General features: G+C 48.0%; 1 protein-coding gene across 1 annotated transcript in view; it reads right to left on the bottom strand.

The window, feature by feature from the left end:
• The window catches only part of TP53INP2 (tumor protein p53 inducible nuclear protein 2), a 58,448-nt gene that overhangs the window by 23,954 nt on the left and 20,183 nt on the right, over positions 1-14,311 (bottom strand). The window contains exon 2 of the mRNA XM_019539735.1: positions 8,744-9,119. Coding sequence (XP_019395280.1) covers positions 8,744-8,867 — 124 coding nt within the window. The 5' untranslated portion in view covers positions 8,868-9,119. The remainder of the gene's footprint in view (positions 1-8,743; positions 9,120-14,311) is intronic.

Here is a 14,311-nt window from a genome sequence, read left to right as displayed (position 1 = left end):
CATGACAAGGTATGGTTGGCCTTCCTGACTGTTCTTGTGGTATCCAGCTGCCTGGGCCAAGCAAATTCTTGTTCAGTTCTGTCTAGTCAAGGACTCTTAAATTTTCAACAGATTTTTCCTGCCTCCTTCTCTAGCCCAAGAGCACTCCTGTATCCTTCTTCCACCCACACTGCTTTCCTTCCTTCACATCTGGGCAGTTTCAGAGAGACTAGCACAAGTCACCCGCTACTGCTCTCCACATCTGCTACACATCACTAGCTGCCTCTTTCTCACTTCTTTCTCAACTGGGGCTAGATCCCAAATATTCATGTGATTTGTCATCATGTCTGAGCATCACACAGCCAGCACCAGGATGGGGACAGAGAAAAAGAGGAGACCCTTTTTAAATGCGGTTTCATTATCTGACCTAGTGCACTTAGAAATGAAGCAGTGAGTTAAAACACTTAGCTCAGGTTAGGTGGCTTATTGAGCCTTTGTCTCTCTTGAAGAGGGCCAGTCTGGGATGCACTTGCTTATCACTGTTTTTTCAGCTCATTGGGTAGAGGCTGGATCTAGCCAGCTTAGCTGTGACTGCTTTGCATAACTCCTCTCTTAAGCAGAGGTCTGGAACAAACAGATCCATGACTGACAGGTGGGATGTATTAGCAGCGATGCTGGGGATTACTGAGGGGGAGGGGCTGTTACTAGCAGGAAGACTGTGGAGCAAGGGTGGGCAAATGGCAGATCTAGCCAGTGGTCAGACTCCATTTCCCAACAGCCCCTGCCCATGGCTGGTTTCCATGGAGATGGCAGCAGGAGGGTGCCTTGGCAGCATGGGGCCAGGGTTTCCAAGGAGACCAGCCCCAGCAGCACTGGTAGGGTGTGCAGCTGGCTGGGGAGGGCTGAGGTTGGGATCTTGCATCAGTGTCAGCGTGGTGCAGAGCCAGGGCAGACCTGTGATCTGCTGCCTGTATGCCCCTGCCTGGGGCGTGTGGGTAGTAGATCACAGGTCTGCCCTGGCTCTGGATCATGCTGTCACCACTGCAAGATCCTGGCACTGGAGCCAGCTCCCTGCCCTGCCAGCACTGCTGGCCCTAGTGTCATGGGCAGGGGTTGCTGGGAAATGGAGTCTGTTGCAAGCCCGATCTGGCCCATGAACTAGACTTTCCCTGCCCCTGCTGTAGAGAGTACAAAATTAATTGATGGACAAGCTGTGAGCTGCAGGCCTGGTCCGCTGGTGTGAAAACAGAAAGCCATAAAGAAAAATGGAGTCTTCTGTACAAAAATCAGTTGTAGGTGTCCTAGTTAGGCTGAATCATATGTCCCCCACCTGGAGACACTCATGCTGGTGTCTCTGTTTGATAATATTTCTCCCCCCCAATAAACCATCACATACTTCAGCTATCTGTAGAAAGAGCTGACCAGCTGAGCCAGACACACTGACAGCAAGCTGGCTGAGCATGTGCATGTTTCAAAAACCACCTAATTACCAGACTACTGCTACCACCCTGACTTCTCCCACCCACCAAGTATGGCCACCGAGCTGCTCCAACCCCCCACCCCGATCACCAAGAATACAGGGAACCTTCCAGCCTGCCTCTGTCTGGCCTGTGTGGGGAGCAGGCATCCCCAGCAGTCCTTTCTTGATTGTAGCACCTTCCCCAGAATCCTCAGGGGCCTCTTTCCACCCCCGCAGCCACTTCCATACCTCCCAGGCACCGCCTTCATTACTTGTCCACCCCACTGATTCCTTGCCTAGCACCTTCCTATTTTTTTCACTCTGAGTCAGACCACCCTCTTCTTTCTGTGTTCCCATTTCAGGGGACAGGTGCTCACTTAGTGGGCCTGGGAGTAAAGTTTAAAATGCCATCAGTGCAGTAAACTTCAGATCACTGCTGGTATATGGTCACTTGCATGAGTGAGGTCAGCCCAAAGCTTTTGAAGGAGAGGTAATGCCTGATCCTAGGGATCTTAGAGAAATTAATTCTCATCAGTCTCCTTCCATCAGGCAAAGTGTGTCCTGGGGACAAGGTTAACAGGTCTTGTTTTTGCATTGGGAGGTAGTTATTAGTCTCTTGGCAGGAGGTCTAAAAATATCTGTAATATAAGAGTGACCCTGGTTTATAAAGAGACTGCAAAGGCACATGTTTAAAGTAGAGTGGCAGGAATAGAAAGGCTGGGTCTGCAGTGTACAGAGACAAGCTTGTTTGTTCAAGTTCTCTGCATAATTTGCAAGTAAAAGGTCATAAATTGCCATTGCAAATGGTTGAGTCATCTCACTCGCAACAGAAATGCAAAGGCACACACTGTCTTCCTTAACAAAAGGAAGCCCCATCTGTGTTGGGAAACTGGCTTGCTCCTGACAGCAATGGGTCACCCTACAGTGGGTTTAGGAATAGCTTAAATGCTGGAGGGGCAGTAGTGCTTTCACTATTGTTTCCTATAGGTGCGACTGACTTGATTCCAAAGAACAACAGGCCAAAGAACAGCAGCTGGGCTCCTGGTAGAGGTCTTGAGATCCAAGAAAGCCGGTGTTCTTGGTGGAGTGCCCTTGGGTTGTTTTGCCTCTCTTGTTGGGCCAGTGAAAGCCAAGCCTGCTGAATTCAGGGTATGATACATATGGGGGGAGTGTGGGCAAAGTCTTGGCATGACTGGCAGGTTCCTTGTGTGATGGAAGTAACTGTTCTGATTAGCTGGCTCATGCCGCCAGGGGATCTGTGATGAGTGTCTCCTTAGCCAGCAGAAACAGAGACATGCAGCCAGCACTGTGTTCCTGGGTAGGGAACTTGTAGTTTGACCCCACACCATCTGAGAAGTTAATACTGTAGAAGAGGCAGAACCTTGGCCACCAGGATGGGAAAATGAACCTTGACTTGCTCCTGGGTGGGGGGGAGAGATCCTGTGATACTGAGCTGGCAGAAAAGGCTCTGCAGACATGTCGAGGGGGGGCTCACCATAACCTGAACTGTGAAGAGATAAGCCTGTCAGAGTTTCACCCCAATGGCAGAAAATGCTCAGCGAGCTCTTGGCAGGGCTGGTTGCTGATGCACATTTTTGTTTTTGAAGTGTGTTTCTGTTGTCCCAGCTGGGGAAGGACCGTGGGGATTTGGAACAGCCTGGAAACAGGAAATAGCAGGGGCCTCTCTCCTCTGAGTGTCATCTGCAAACCAAAAATGGTACTTTCTGCATTCCCATGTTCCCTACCACAGACACAAAGCTTAGCTCCAGGGAGCACCACTATACAGGGAAGGAGAGGCTGGGGGCTTGCCTCTCACCAGTGCAAAAGCAGGGCCTCCAACAACAGGGAGCTGCAAGAGTGCTCAGGAGTGTGGGGACATGGTCAGGAAGGCTAACCACACCTTGTCATGCATCCACAGATGCATCGTGGGCAGGTCCAAGGAGGTGATCCTCCCCCTCTGTGCAACACTGGTCAGGCCACAGTTGGAGTACTGCGTCCAGTTCTGGGCGCTGCACTTCAGGAGGGATGTAGACAGCATCAAAAGGGTCCAGAGGAGGGCCACTCGCATGATCAGGAGACAGCAGGGCAGGCCCTATGAGGAGAGGCTATGGGACCTGAACCTGTTCAGCCTCCACGAGAGAAGGCTGAGGGGGGAATCTAGTGGCCGCCTATAAACTTGCCAAGGGGGACCAGCAGGCAATGGGAGATTCCCTGTTCCCCCAAGCACTACCGGGAGTAACAAGGAACAACGGCCATAAGTTGACTGAGAGTAGATTCAGGTTAGACATCAGGAGGCACTACTTCACTGTCAGGGCAGCTAGGATCTGGAGCCAACTTCCAAGGGAAGTGGGCCTCGCTCCTACCTTGGGGGTTTTCAAAAGGAGGCTAGACAGCCACTTAGCCAGGGTCGTTTGAACCCAGCATCCTTTCCTGCCCATGGCAGGGGGTCCGACTTGATATCTGCTCAGGTCCCTTCTGACCCTATCAACTATGAAACTTTCAAGTGAACCCAGGCACAGTCTCTCTTTGTAATATTGGGCCCAGACCAAATTGCCAATGCAATGGCAGCTCTCCCCCAGAAGCAAAACAACTGCCTGTTGTGCACACAATTTGCCATGGCAGGTTGGATGGATGCCCTCCCCACATCCAAGTGAGAAGCTTCTTCCACAATGTGGAGAAACAAAATTTTTGGGGGGCAGAACTAAAAGTAGACTATGCTTGTTAAACAGACTGACTAGCAGAAATGAGTTAGGCGGGGGAGGCATCTGAGTAACTTACTATCTGTTTTCACCTCTGAGAGTATATGCCTGATCCAAACTGGATATAGACACCTAAAGACTGGTGCGTATAAACTATAGAAGATCTTTGAAAAGCAAGGCCCAGGGTGGCACCTTCCACACAAGTACCTTCATAATTTTGCCCCCTTTTGTGTATTCTGGCCCAGCAATGCTTGAATTCTTTGTTGCACATCTTGGTGGTTGGGGCACTGGGAAGTGGGAGATGTGGGTTTAAGCCTCCTCAGGCAAAGGGTGGGGAGTAATCCTAGTCTCCCACCTGCTGTCTGGGTGCTTGGACAATGAAGCTGTTGTATGAAAGAGGGTGGCATTCCTGAGCTGTGGATCCTTAATAGCAGGAGGTGAGGTTTTGCACTGGAGGGAAGCCTTGAAACATCTGGGCTAGGGACAGACATTCAAGAAGCCTGAGTCTGAATTCATTCAATCTTTGCAGGTTAGACTAACCTGCAAAGATCAAACCAATTTGCAAATGGATAGAAATTCACTTTTGATTCAGGAAATGCAGGCACATGCCTGCAGTGGCTCAGGTTAGATGCCACGGGGTGCTGGAGTGAGCCCTGCTTTCACTTCTGTAGTGCTGAGCTGATGTGGGGACGTGGCCAGGCTCCAGCAGGATACTATGATTAGGGAGAGGCCCCCACCCTGGCCTGCACAGTCCCCAGCCAGTGTGATCAAAGATGTATTTAGCCTGGTGACCTAGCAAACTCTTTTAACACTTGTATGCTGCTCTATATGGATTGCAAGTCTAATTCAATAAAGGGACCTAAAAGTTAGGAGTCCAAGGGAACTTTTACACATGCTCCAGGGGTGGGAAGGGAAGGGGGTGGTGCTGTAATTAGAATGGCTCTGAGAGCCAGTCTAATTAAAGCGCTGTAGTGTCTCATGTATCAGTGTCCCCGTGCTTCAAAATGGTGGTGGGGGCGCTTGAACTAAAGCCTGTTCATTTGCGAGGCATATACCTAGTAGATCACCTTGTGGCCCAACCACTGGCAGGGCCCAACAGACTACAGTGCTATAGACTAGAAGGTTAGGGACAGAAGTTACACATAAACTGGTTTAAGTGACCTCCCCTCCACCCCTGGCAGACCCAGGCTGTGGTCCTCACCCTCCAGTAGGCTGGTGCCTGGCCACATCCCTTCCTCTGGAGCAGGGATGGGGTGGGGGAAGCGAGCTGGGGAGTCTTGGAGGCTTTCTCTCTTTCCTTCCCCTTGGCAGTGGCTGGCACCCTGCTCTAGCACCCCCAGCTTCTGACTTGAGCCATTGCAGGCATGTGGCTGCATTTCACAAGTTGAAAGTGAGTGTCTGTTCATTGCTTGTTTGTTCAGTCTACACAGACTGAATCAATTTAGTCTCTGTCTTTTTGACTGTCTGTACTTAACCAAAGAGTTCTGCTGTGAAGATCCATTGCCAGCCCTCCTCACTGCATCACCATGTGGAGGCTCAGTAACTCGACAAGCATTGCCGGGGCTTTGGGAACTTAAAGCCTCAGCGGATTTCAAAGGCAAAGGAAAACAGTGGGAGATTCTAAGTGTGCCCTCTGCTCTGAATCAGTGAGCTACACAGTGGCATTCCAGGCAAGGACAAAATAGTACAGCACAGTCTGCTCCCTTTCTCTGCCAGCATGCTTTTAAGATCTACTTCCTCCTGCCTGGCTCCATGTACTGTGCAGGTGGGACCTGAGTGCAGCTCACCTGGCAGAAAAGGAGTGACAGAGAGACATGACCCTGAGTGGTGCAAGACAGCTTCCCAACAAGTCAGGGAAAGCAAGCGGCCAGTTTTCTGGCATAAGTCCACTGAGAAATCTAGCACCAGGCACATCTATTTGTAGGAGATATTCTGAGCATCTTCTAGATTCTCCTGCAGCCAAGCTAGATCTTGCTGCCTTCAACACATAACATGAGCTGTTTGCTGTTGCAGGGATGAGCAGGACTAATGTGTAAAAGCTCCTTCAATCTGTTGATTTATTGTGATCCCTGGGTCCAGCCCGTATCTACTGGCTGAGTTGGTTTGTAGACTCAGAACTTGTTGGGAGCTACGGAGTAAAATGTGAGGATCTTTCTTTTAGATTCACTACCATCTGGTAGCTCCCCACTCCCTCCTTGCAGCCAGATCAGCTTGAATCTATTATCTGCAGCACAGGAGCAGTCGAGTTGAGAGGTTTTCTGTGATGAAAGGAATTTGGGTCAGGGACAGAAGTCCTGCAAGGGAAAAACCTTGTCTCAAGAGGAAGCTGAGGTTTCTCCTGTAAGTTAAAGGCAAACACCCAGTGGTCAGGGCAGTTGCCCAGGAAGTAGGAGACCCAGGTAATAGTCAGGAAGAACTGGATTCCCGAGCCTGAGAGTGGCCCTGTATGTCATATTATAACCAATGGAGGAATGTGGGGCTAGGGCAGGACAACTTAGGAAAGAAATCCACAATTCTTCTCATATGCAGAGCACCTGGGTTGTGGGCAATGTTCCTTGTCCCTCCTGCCTCCTCAAAACTCTTCGCCAGTCAGCAAGAAAGAGACAGACTGAACAGTGCTGGACTTACAGCCCTGATGATTTTTAGATAGAAAAAAACAGGTTCAATGGCAGTAAAAGCCCTGACTGCTGCAGTACTACTAGTGGAAGCTGTAGGGGTTGGAAACAGCCCTGAGTCCTGAGTGCTTATGCCACAAGAGGAACGGGGACTCTAGTTTTCCCCAGGGCAGCTGTAGCACAGATACCAACAGGTGTGCCTAGCACCTCAACACTACCTGCCTCATTTACCTGTATGGTCCCAACCACTACAATGTGTGTGCACCTTGTTTTTTAATCCTCACAAAACTGCCATGAAGTAGGGAAATGCTATTGTCCTCATTGTACCATCACAGAGGAGATAAGTGACTTGGCCAAGGTCCCACAGGAAGTCTGTGCTGTGGAAGCAGGACTTGAATGCCAGCCTCCCCAGACCCTAGACCTATCCTATAACCCCTCAGCTCTCCTTCTCCCAAGACTGGAAGCATAACCAGTAGGAGCTCAAAAAGCATAACCAGTCAGAGCTGTCTTCTTGGAGTTAAAGTTGATATTAAGGCCTAACAGAGCTAAAACAGATTTTATTTATCCTTGTTTTAGCCCAGTTTGGCTCTAAATTTAGCAGAAAGGACAAAGACTGACTATCCCTAGAGGAAGAAGATCCAAACCATTCCACTGCTGCAGTTACTTATTTCTGGGCAGAGTTGCAGTGCAGTAAGAAGAAGATGGCACCCTAGCAGCCAGTTTGGGCCATGGCCAGTTTTGGGCCAGCCACTTTGTGCCATGACATGGGTAGACTGCACCAAACCAGGGCAGCTGGCATGACCACTGTTGTTTCTGTAGCTGCTGTCAGAGCTAAATGGGATAAAGATTGACAATCATCTTTTATACATTTGTGACAGGCAACCAAACAGCAAGTGCTTCTGTTCACTGATTTCAGATGGATTTGACTCTGCAGCCTCGATGTGAAACCATACTCCTTATCCCAGCAGCTCCACAAATCTTCCCAGAAAACATTACCAGTGATCTGTCTTTGAGCTTGTTTGCTCAGCCACATAGTACTGAATCTTGAATTTCAATGACTGCAGTGCACACAAGCAGTGCTGCATTTAGAGGTCCAGTCCAGCTGTCATTTCAGTCTGTGGGATTTTGGCCTTTGCCTTCGAAGGAGGCAAAATCAGGACTTGGGTGCTATATGACATTTCAGCTCCTCTCCCATTAGCCTGTCTAGGTGTGATAAACTGATGATACTCCTACCATAAGCTGACAAGCTTCCTGATGTCATGGAGCACTACTTCCTCAAACACTGAGAAGTCATGTGATATCTAGTGGCATATGTGGCAACTTTCATACCGTTTACCCAGCCCCAGGTCCAGCAATTCATGTCTTTGAACAAATGTTAAAGGACTGATGGTGAGCAGTCTCAACTCGCTCTGAAGACAAGGTGACAGCATTCCTGAGGCTGCCACTACTGCTATCCATCTATCTCCTTTCAAGCTGCCTTGGAGCTGGGAAGTGCTGTTCAGACAACAAAGAGAGGGAACGCCCCAGAGCAACAGCAAGGTGTATTCAGTCTGGGAGCAGGGGCTGTAGTTTCTGATACAGAATGGGTAAGCCCTACCTGGAGCAGTTAGGCTGGGCAGCCTGGCTTGACCAGAGATGGAGTTGGCAATGTCCCACATCAGTACCAGTAAATTTCGAAGTCAAATGTTTGGCAGTCTGAATCTTGTGGCTCTGTGGGATCAGGCTGGAGATCCTCAAAGGAGAAGCTCCCTCAGGAGATTTCTACCTCCTCAGACCAAGCCAAAAATACTAAGGGAACTACCTAATTTGTAGTATGTTCAGCATTTCTGCTTCCCACCCTGGCAAAAGTCAGCAAGTGCAGGGTAGGAGGCCAACCAGACTCTGAAGAGCCATGCGGGCTCAGGGAGAGGTTGGGTCAGAGGGGCAGTGGCAGGAATGGGAAGGGTTGCTTAGGTATGTGGAGAAATGTACCCCTCCCCTTGTTCTCTCACCTGGAAGGTCAATAATGAGCCACCCATCCTCTTCCTCCTCCTCAGAGACAAAGAGTTTTGGTTCCTCAAGGCCCTCAGGGGTGTTGCTGTCACTGAAGAAGAGGCTGGTGAGGCGTTGGAACATGGCTGGGGAATGATTTCCGAAGCGAGTTTTGATGGGTAGAAAGATGAAAGCTGGCGCTGTGTCTTGGCCTCAGAACACAAAGATGGAAGTTGCAGGCGGGTGTTGGCTAGGACGGTACAGCTCAGGAGTCTTGTCTTGGTGGACAAATCCTTCTGATGGGCAGGAATCACTTCCTTCCTAGTGAAATCTTAGCTGAGTTGAGATATATATAGTGCAATCATGAGGTTCTTCACTTGGCTTCAGTGCAAAGGCCTGCAAAGAAAGGAGAAATTCATTCATGCCCTCTGAAAAGCCCAGGCTTCCCACATCACGAGGGATTCAGACAGGCTGCAGGGAGGGGAGGAAGGAAACCCTGACATTGCTCAGCTACAGTTAACTACATTTTCCTTTCAAGTGTACTGCATGCTGTGCTCTAGGGCAGTGTCTAGAGTCAGGCTGCCACACTTCTTACTTTCTCTTATTTTACTGAACCCACAGCCCCATACCAACCAGCCTTGTTCTTTTCTTTTCCATTTCACCCTGAATAATGACTGTTCCCTCATCTGTTCCCAAACAGTTACTCATGTTTACCCAGTTTCCTCAGTGCATATTTATAACACTATAGAAAGAATAAGAAATGGGTTAATTGGGCGTTAGAGCCATGAGTTTTAGTCCTGGCTCTGCCACTGGCTTCCTGGTTGACCTTGGCCAAGTCACTTTTCTCTCTAAGACAAGGAGCTTGATACCTGCTCACCTGCATCACGTACTTTTTAGATGAAAAACACAATCTTGTTCCATGTACAAGCATTATTACTAATAGCTAGCTGAGGGAGGGGTCTGGATTGCCTGAGCACCCCAAGGTCCTGTGCTTAGATGGAGCAGGTGATGTATTTATTTCTGTAGAGCCAGGCTGGACACCCCCTAAGAACAGATTTTCCTGGATTCTGTGTTATGTCACAGGTGTCTTTATCTGTTTGGAGGTAGGAAGCAGAGGCCCTGTAACTTTTTTGTTCAGAAAAACATAGCCAAACAAAATGAGCTGTTTCTAGCTCCCATGATGGTGCTGAGTGAGTCGCACTCACCAGTTACACAAATGCTCCAGACTTTTCCATTATTTGAGTCTTGGGTGACAGCAGGAGACAATGGGGGGGGGCGGGTCTGATAAATTTTAACTGTACCATAGGAAGTTAGCCCTGGCCCAGATTCTGAGTTCGATTACCCTGCTGTAAAAAGAGGAACCCATGCATTGCAATAGTTACTCCAGTTTTATGTTGGGATCAGAATCTGGCTCAGCACTTTTAGCCCAAAGCTCTGATGGAAAGCTGGAAAGGGATTTGGACGGGCATAATGGTGCAATTGTATTGAAAAGCTGATTAGAACGTAGACAGCAGGGTGCTAGGGGTCACCCTGATCTCTCTAAACCATGAGGGTTTGGTCAACAACAATCACTCCTTATCAAGATGAAGCAGACAGGATATGTACACCCAAAGCAGGCATCTGCTGAGGGACAGCTCACTGCCAGCAAGATTCAGCCATCCAGATTCTTAGACTGGTGAATGTGCCAGCCCGGGTCCTCTTTTCCAGACAAAGACACAGCTCCATGTAGGAGAATAATAAATGGAAGTTAAAAATAAATAGATAAATAAATAATAAATAATATTTAGTGTGGATTTAGCTCTTCCCACCTGTTGATCTCAAAGCACTGCAAAATTAGGTGGGTATTTCACAGACAAGTGACAGAACTGGGAACAGAGTGCTTATTTCCCTATTTCCAGACTACTGCCCAAGAACTAGGCATGAGGGGAGCATGTTACACAGGAAGAAGAGGAGCAAGAAATGGTTTATATTTTGCTATTGGAAATACAAGGAGTAATAAAAAGATGGGGAGAAAAGCAATTCACTGCTCCATGTCCTCAAAACTCTTTTCCTGCTTGAGTGTAGCAGAGAGAAACTGAAGAAAATATAGTCAGTTGACTAATCCCTCTTTCTCTTCCAAATTTCGGAGCTCACATCAACTGAACACAGATTTCAGCCATCTCAGATCTGGAAAGCGAATGAATCTACCAAATGTATATGAAATTTGCCCAATTTCTTCGCTATTGCATTCATAACATAAGCAAGAAAAAACATGTCTTGTCATGCAAAGGGCAAGTGCAGGCCTAACAGAGAATTGCATAGTTGCAGCCCATAAGAGCTTGTTCACTAGATCAGAGGCATTAACTGCACTGGGGCTCTTGGGCTGCAGTATGATGGTAGTGTCCAAGAGATGCACTCTTACAAAAATAGCAGATGGCTTTGTGAGCCATGCCTTTTGCTTGATAAGGTTACTGACTCTAAGACATGCAAAGCACCACTATGAGTTTTTCATAATAAAGAACTTCACCCACTTTAGGGGAGGTTTGAGGCTGGTAAGGTGTCACTCAAGGGTATAACTTATTATAAACCCCTTTAATTTTTGGATAAGATTTTCCAGTCCAGTCCAGAAACTTTCATCCCAAATAGCAATTTCTGAGAATGAGGCTAGGGGACAATATGGCTTTGGTTCAGGTTCAGAGAACCTTGCAGCCTTTTCTGTGCATAGTTTAAGCACCCCCATGCTTTGGAGCAAGGAGATGAAACTTGACAGCCAGGTGGCCTTTGTAGCTTCTCTCTTCCCTGAGTTCCCCCTGTGGAAGTCTAAGCAACAAGGAGCAAGCGAGCTCAATCAAATGCAAAGGGAACAGGAGTTGAGATTGGAAGGGGGATGTATAGGTTCTTAGGGTGTTGATTGGGACTTGAGTCTTTTGGTGTGGAGGGTGAAAAGGGGAAACTGGGAATTAGGATCAGAGGAAATGAACTGGGAGCTGAAGGGACCGGGCTCAGCTGTGCAAGAAAACCTGGACGGAGAATGGCATTAGGAAAAAAGGAGAACAGGGACAGGAGACAAATGTGATGAGGAGGGAAGAACTAGGACTAGTTGGACAAAGAGACAGGACCAGGATCTTGTGGGGGATAGATTCACTGTTAGTGTGGAAAAGCAGCATGCAATCATTACCACATGCAGGTTCTCAGGCTGTCTTAATTCTAAGTTGTGAGCACTTGACTATGGAACCCTAATAATGTTGTTTTAATGCAGGTTTTTGGCATCAAAATGACGATGCAGCAGGTTGGCAACTCCCCAGTACACACATTAAAATATGTTAGAGTGCAAGGTCTGTAACTGTCTGGTTCTCCAATACAAGCCACGTGATGAAAGTTCTTCACAAGTCAACAGCTTTGAACTCAGAGCAAAGACTTTGCTTACAACATTAAGAAGTGGGGAGTGCTTGCTGGACCATATACATGACTCCTGCAGCAGATGGAGACAACAAATGTCAATTTGATAGGCAAGAGTTTCTGCAGTACAGAGCTGTCACACCATGGGTTTATTTATTATGTCAGTGGTGCAGGACCAAACGCAGAGCCCTGTTGTGCCAATATAACAAAGTAGGCATGCTTTGCTCCTCCCGAGTTTACGGTTCAAATACACAAGACGGACAGACCGCTATAACACAGAAACACAGTGAATGGGGTTATTGGCTGCAAATACCCTGTTAGTTCTACATCCTGTTTTACTTTGATTTTTAATGTTTTGGGGAAAACTGTTTGAGGAGGAAAATAGCTAACAGGGTAAAGGAAGGCCCAAAGAACAGCTTAGTGGGTTATGCTGGGGCAGGTCCATCATCCAATCTACTGAAGACTATAAGTAGCTCAGGAAGGACTGTCTGGAGTTAGAGCAGCTGGGGGCTGCTGTAACTTGCACTGAAGGCTTTTTACCTGCTAAAGGGGCACAAGATGTAGACAGCACAGAGGTGACCTTGTGTCAACTCTCTCCCCTCAAGGCTATGTGTCCAAGAGGTAAAAGCCAGAATTGCCCCCCAAGACCAATAATGACAGCATTTTAAAGGGGAGTAGAATACAAACGTCTCTCCGTTCCAAAGTTAAACACACAGAATCGCTCTCCAGTTCTGAACACTTCGGCTTGTTTCTTTCTGAGCTAAGGAAGAAGCACGTCTGTCACTTACCATCCGGGTCAGGGAGTCAGGCACTTATTCTACAGAGCCAGGAACTCAAACCCTCAGGCAAGTCACTGTCATTCTCTGCTTCATTACCACCCCCATTTTAGTGATAAGGAACCTAATTCCCTGCAGCTCAGAAGGGGGTAGGAGCCTAATTTAATTCGTATCAGTAAAGCTCTTGGAGGTCTGCAGATGGGAGGTGCAAAGTGAAAAATTCATTTAGATAATGGACTAAAAGGAACTAGAACACACCAGGGGATAGACTTGTGGAAGCTAAATTTGCAACCATTAGATAGTGTTATACATACAAGTCTCTGCTTTGCACAGTTGTATATGTATTGAACTTACAAGACAAGACCCCTGTTTAAAAGAGTAGTTGTTTTTGACTGAAGTAGCCTTTTGGGAGTTTGGGCCTAGCATCATCTAGATCTGCTTTTCCTTGATTTATGGGAATAAACCACCAGGTGATGCCTTGATCAGAGAGCACATGATTAGGTGATTAGGATGGAAGCTGTGCTTGCTATTAGAGAGGTTGCCTAGGATCCCCCTTTCTCCAACGAGGGGGTCCTTCAAGCAAGTCATGCAGGTGCCTTAGCCGGGAAGACCCTGGAGTAGGGTTGAATAAGAAGAGGAAGGGCACCTGGACAGGGTAGAAAGCAGGCCTGAGGGGATAGTGATGTAAATGGTTGGGCCAAAGGACTGAGCCCAGGTGTGGTGTAGAAGGACTGTTGAGCCCTGAAGCAGGAATCCAGGTCCAGCCTCAGGATATGTTGAAACAAGGAAGTCCTTGTACTGAGGGGCCAATAGTGTGATGGGGAGAATGCTGTTTGGTGTGGAAAGACTATCAAGGCTGTGACAAAATGCATCTCTGTGGTGTGGGGTACTTTTGCCTCTCTCCTCAGTATATTCAGGGAACCGGAGACAGTCACCTCAGTAGGTCAAAGCCTGGAGGGTGGGGAAGAGAGAGTGAGCAGACCTGAAAAGAAGTGGTAACTGGAGCATGTGAAAGTGCATCCTGAGTAACAAATGCTGGCATAGGGTGAGCTGATCAGGGTACAGAGATTCTTCACCTTTCTGAGGCTGAGTGGGAGAAGACTGCTGAGTGCCCTGAGGGACAGAAAGAAAGGGTAACTTGTCTGTGTACACGTGTCATGCTGGCCAGATGTGTGCAATTCTCCATCCTGCCCTGCCCGCTGAAGGAGCTCCTTAGACCCTTTCTGAGCAGCTGTGGACTGCAAAAGCAAATGAGTAGCAGCTCGGCAGGCTCCTTATTGAGACTGTTTCAGGGGTTGTTCTCCTGTAGATTATTTTAATCACAAACTAGGTTGCCCATGCAACTGAGCTGCCTTGTTATGACTCTTATCTCCATTTTTTCTCCTCTTAAGGCTGTCTGATCCAAAACCAATCCTGCTGTACTGAAAACCTTCC

This window comes from Crocodylus porosus, unplaced genomic scaffold (genome assembly GCF_001723895.1).
Source record: "Crocodylus porosus isolate Cpor-Errol unplaced genomic scaffold, CroPor_comp1, whole genome shotgun sequence".
NCBI classification, from domain to species: Eukaryota; Metazoa; Chordata; order Crocodylia; family Crocodylidae; genus Crocodylus; species Crocodylus porosus.
Note: the sequence above shows the minus strand (reverse complement) of the source record. Positions and strands in the feature narration are given on the sequence as shown.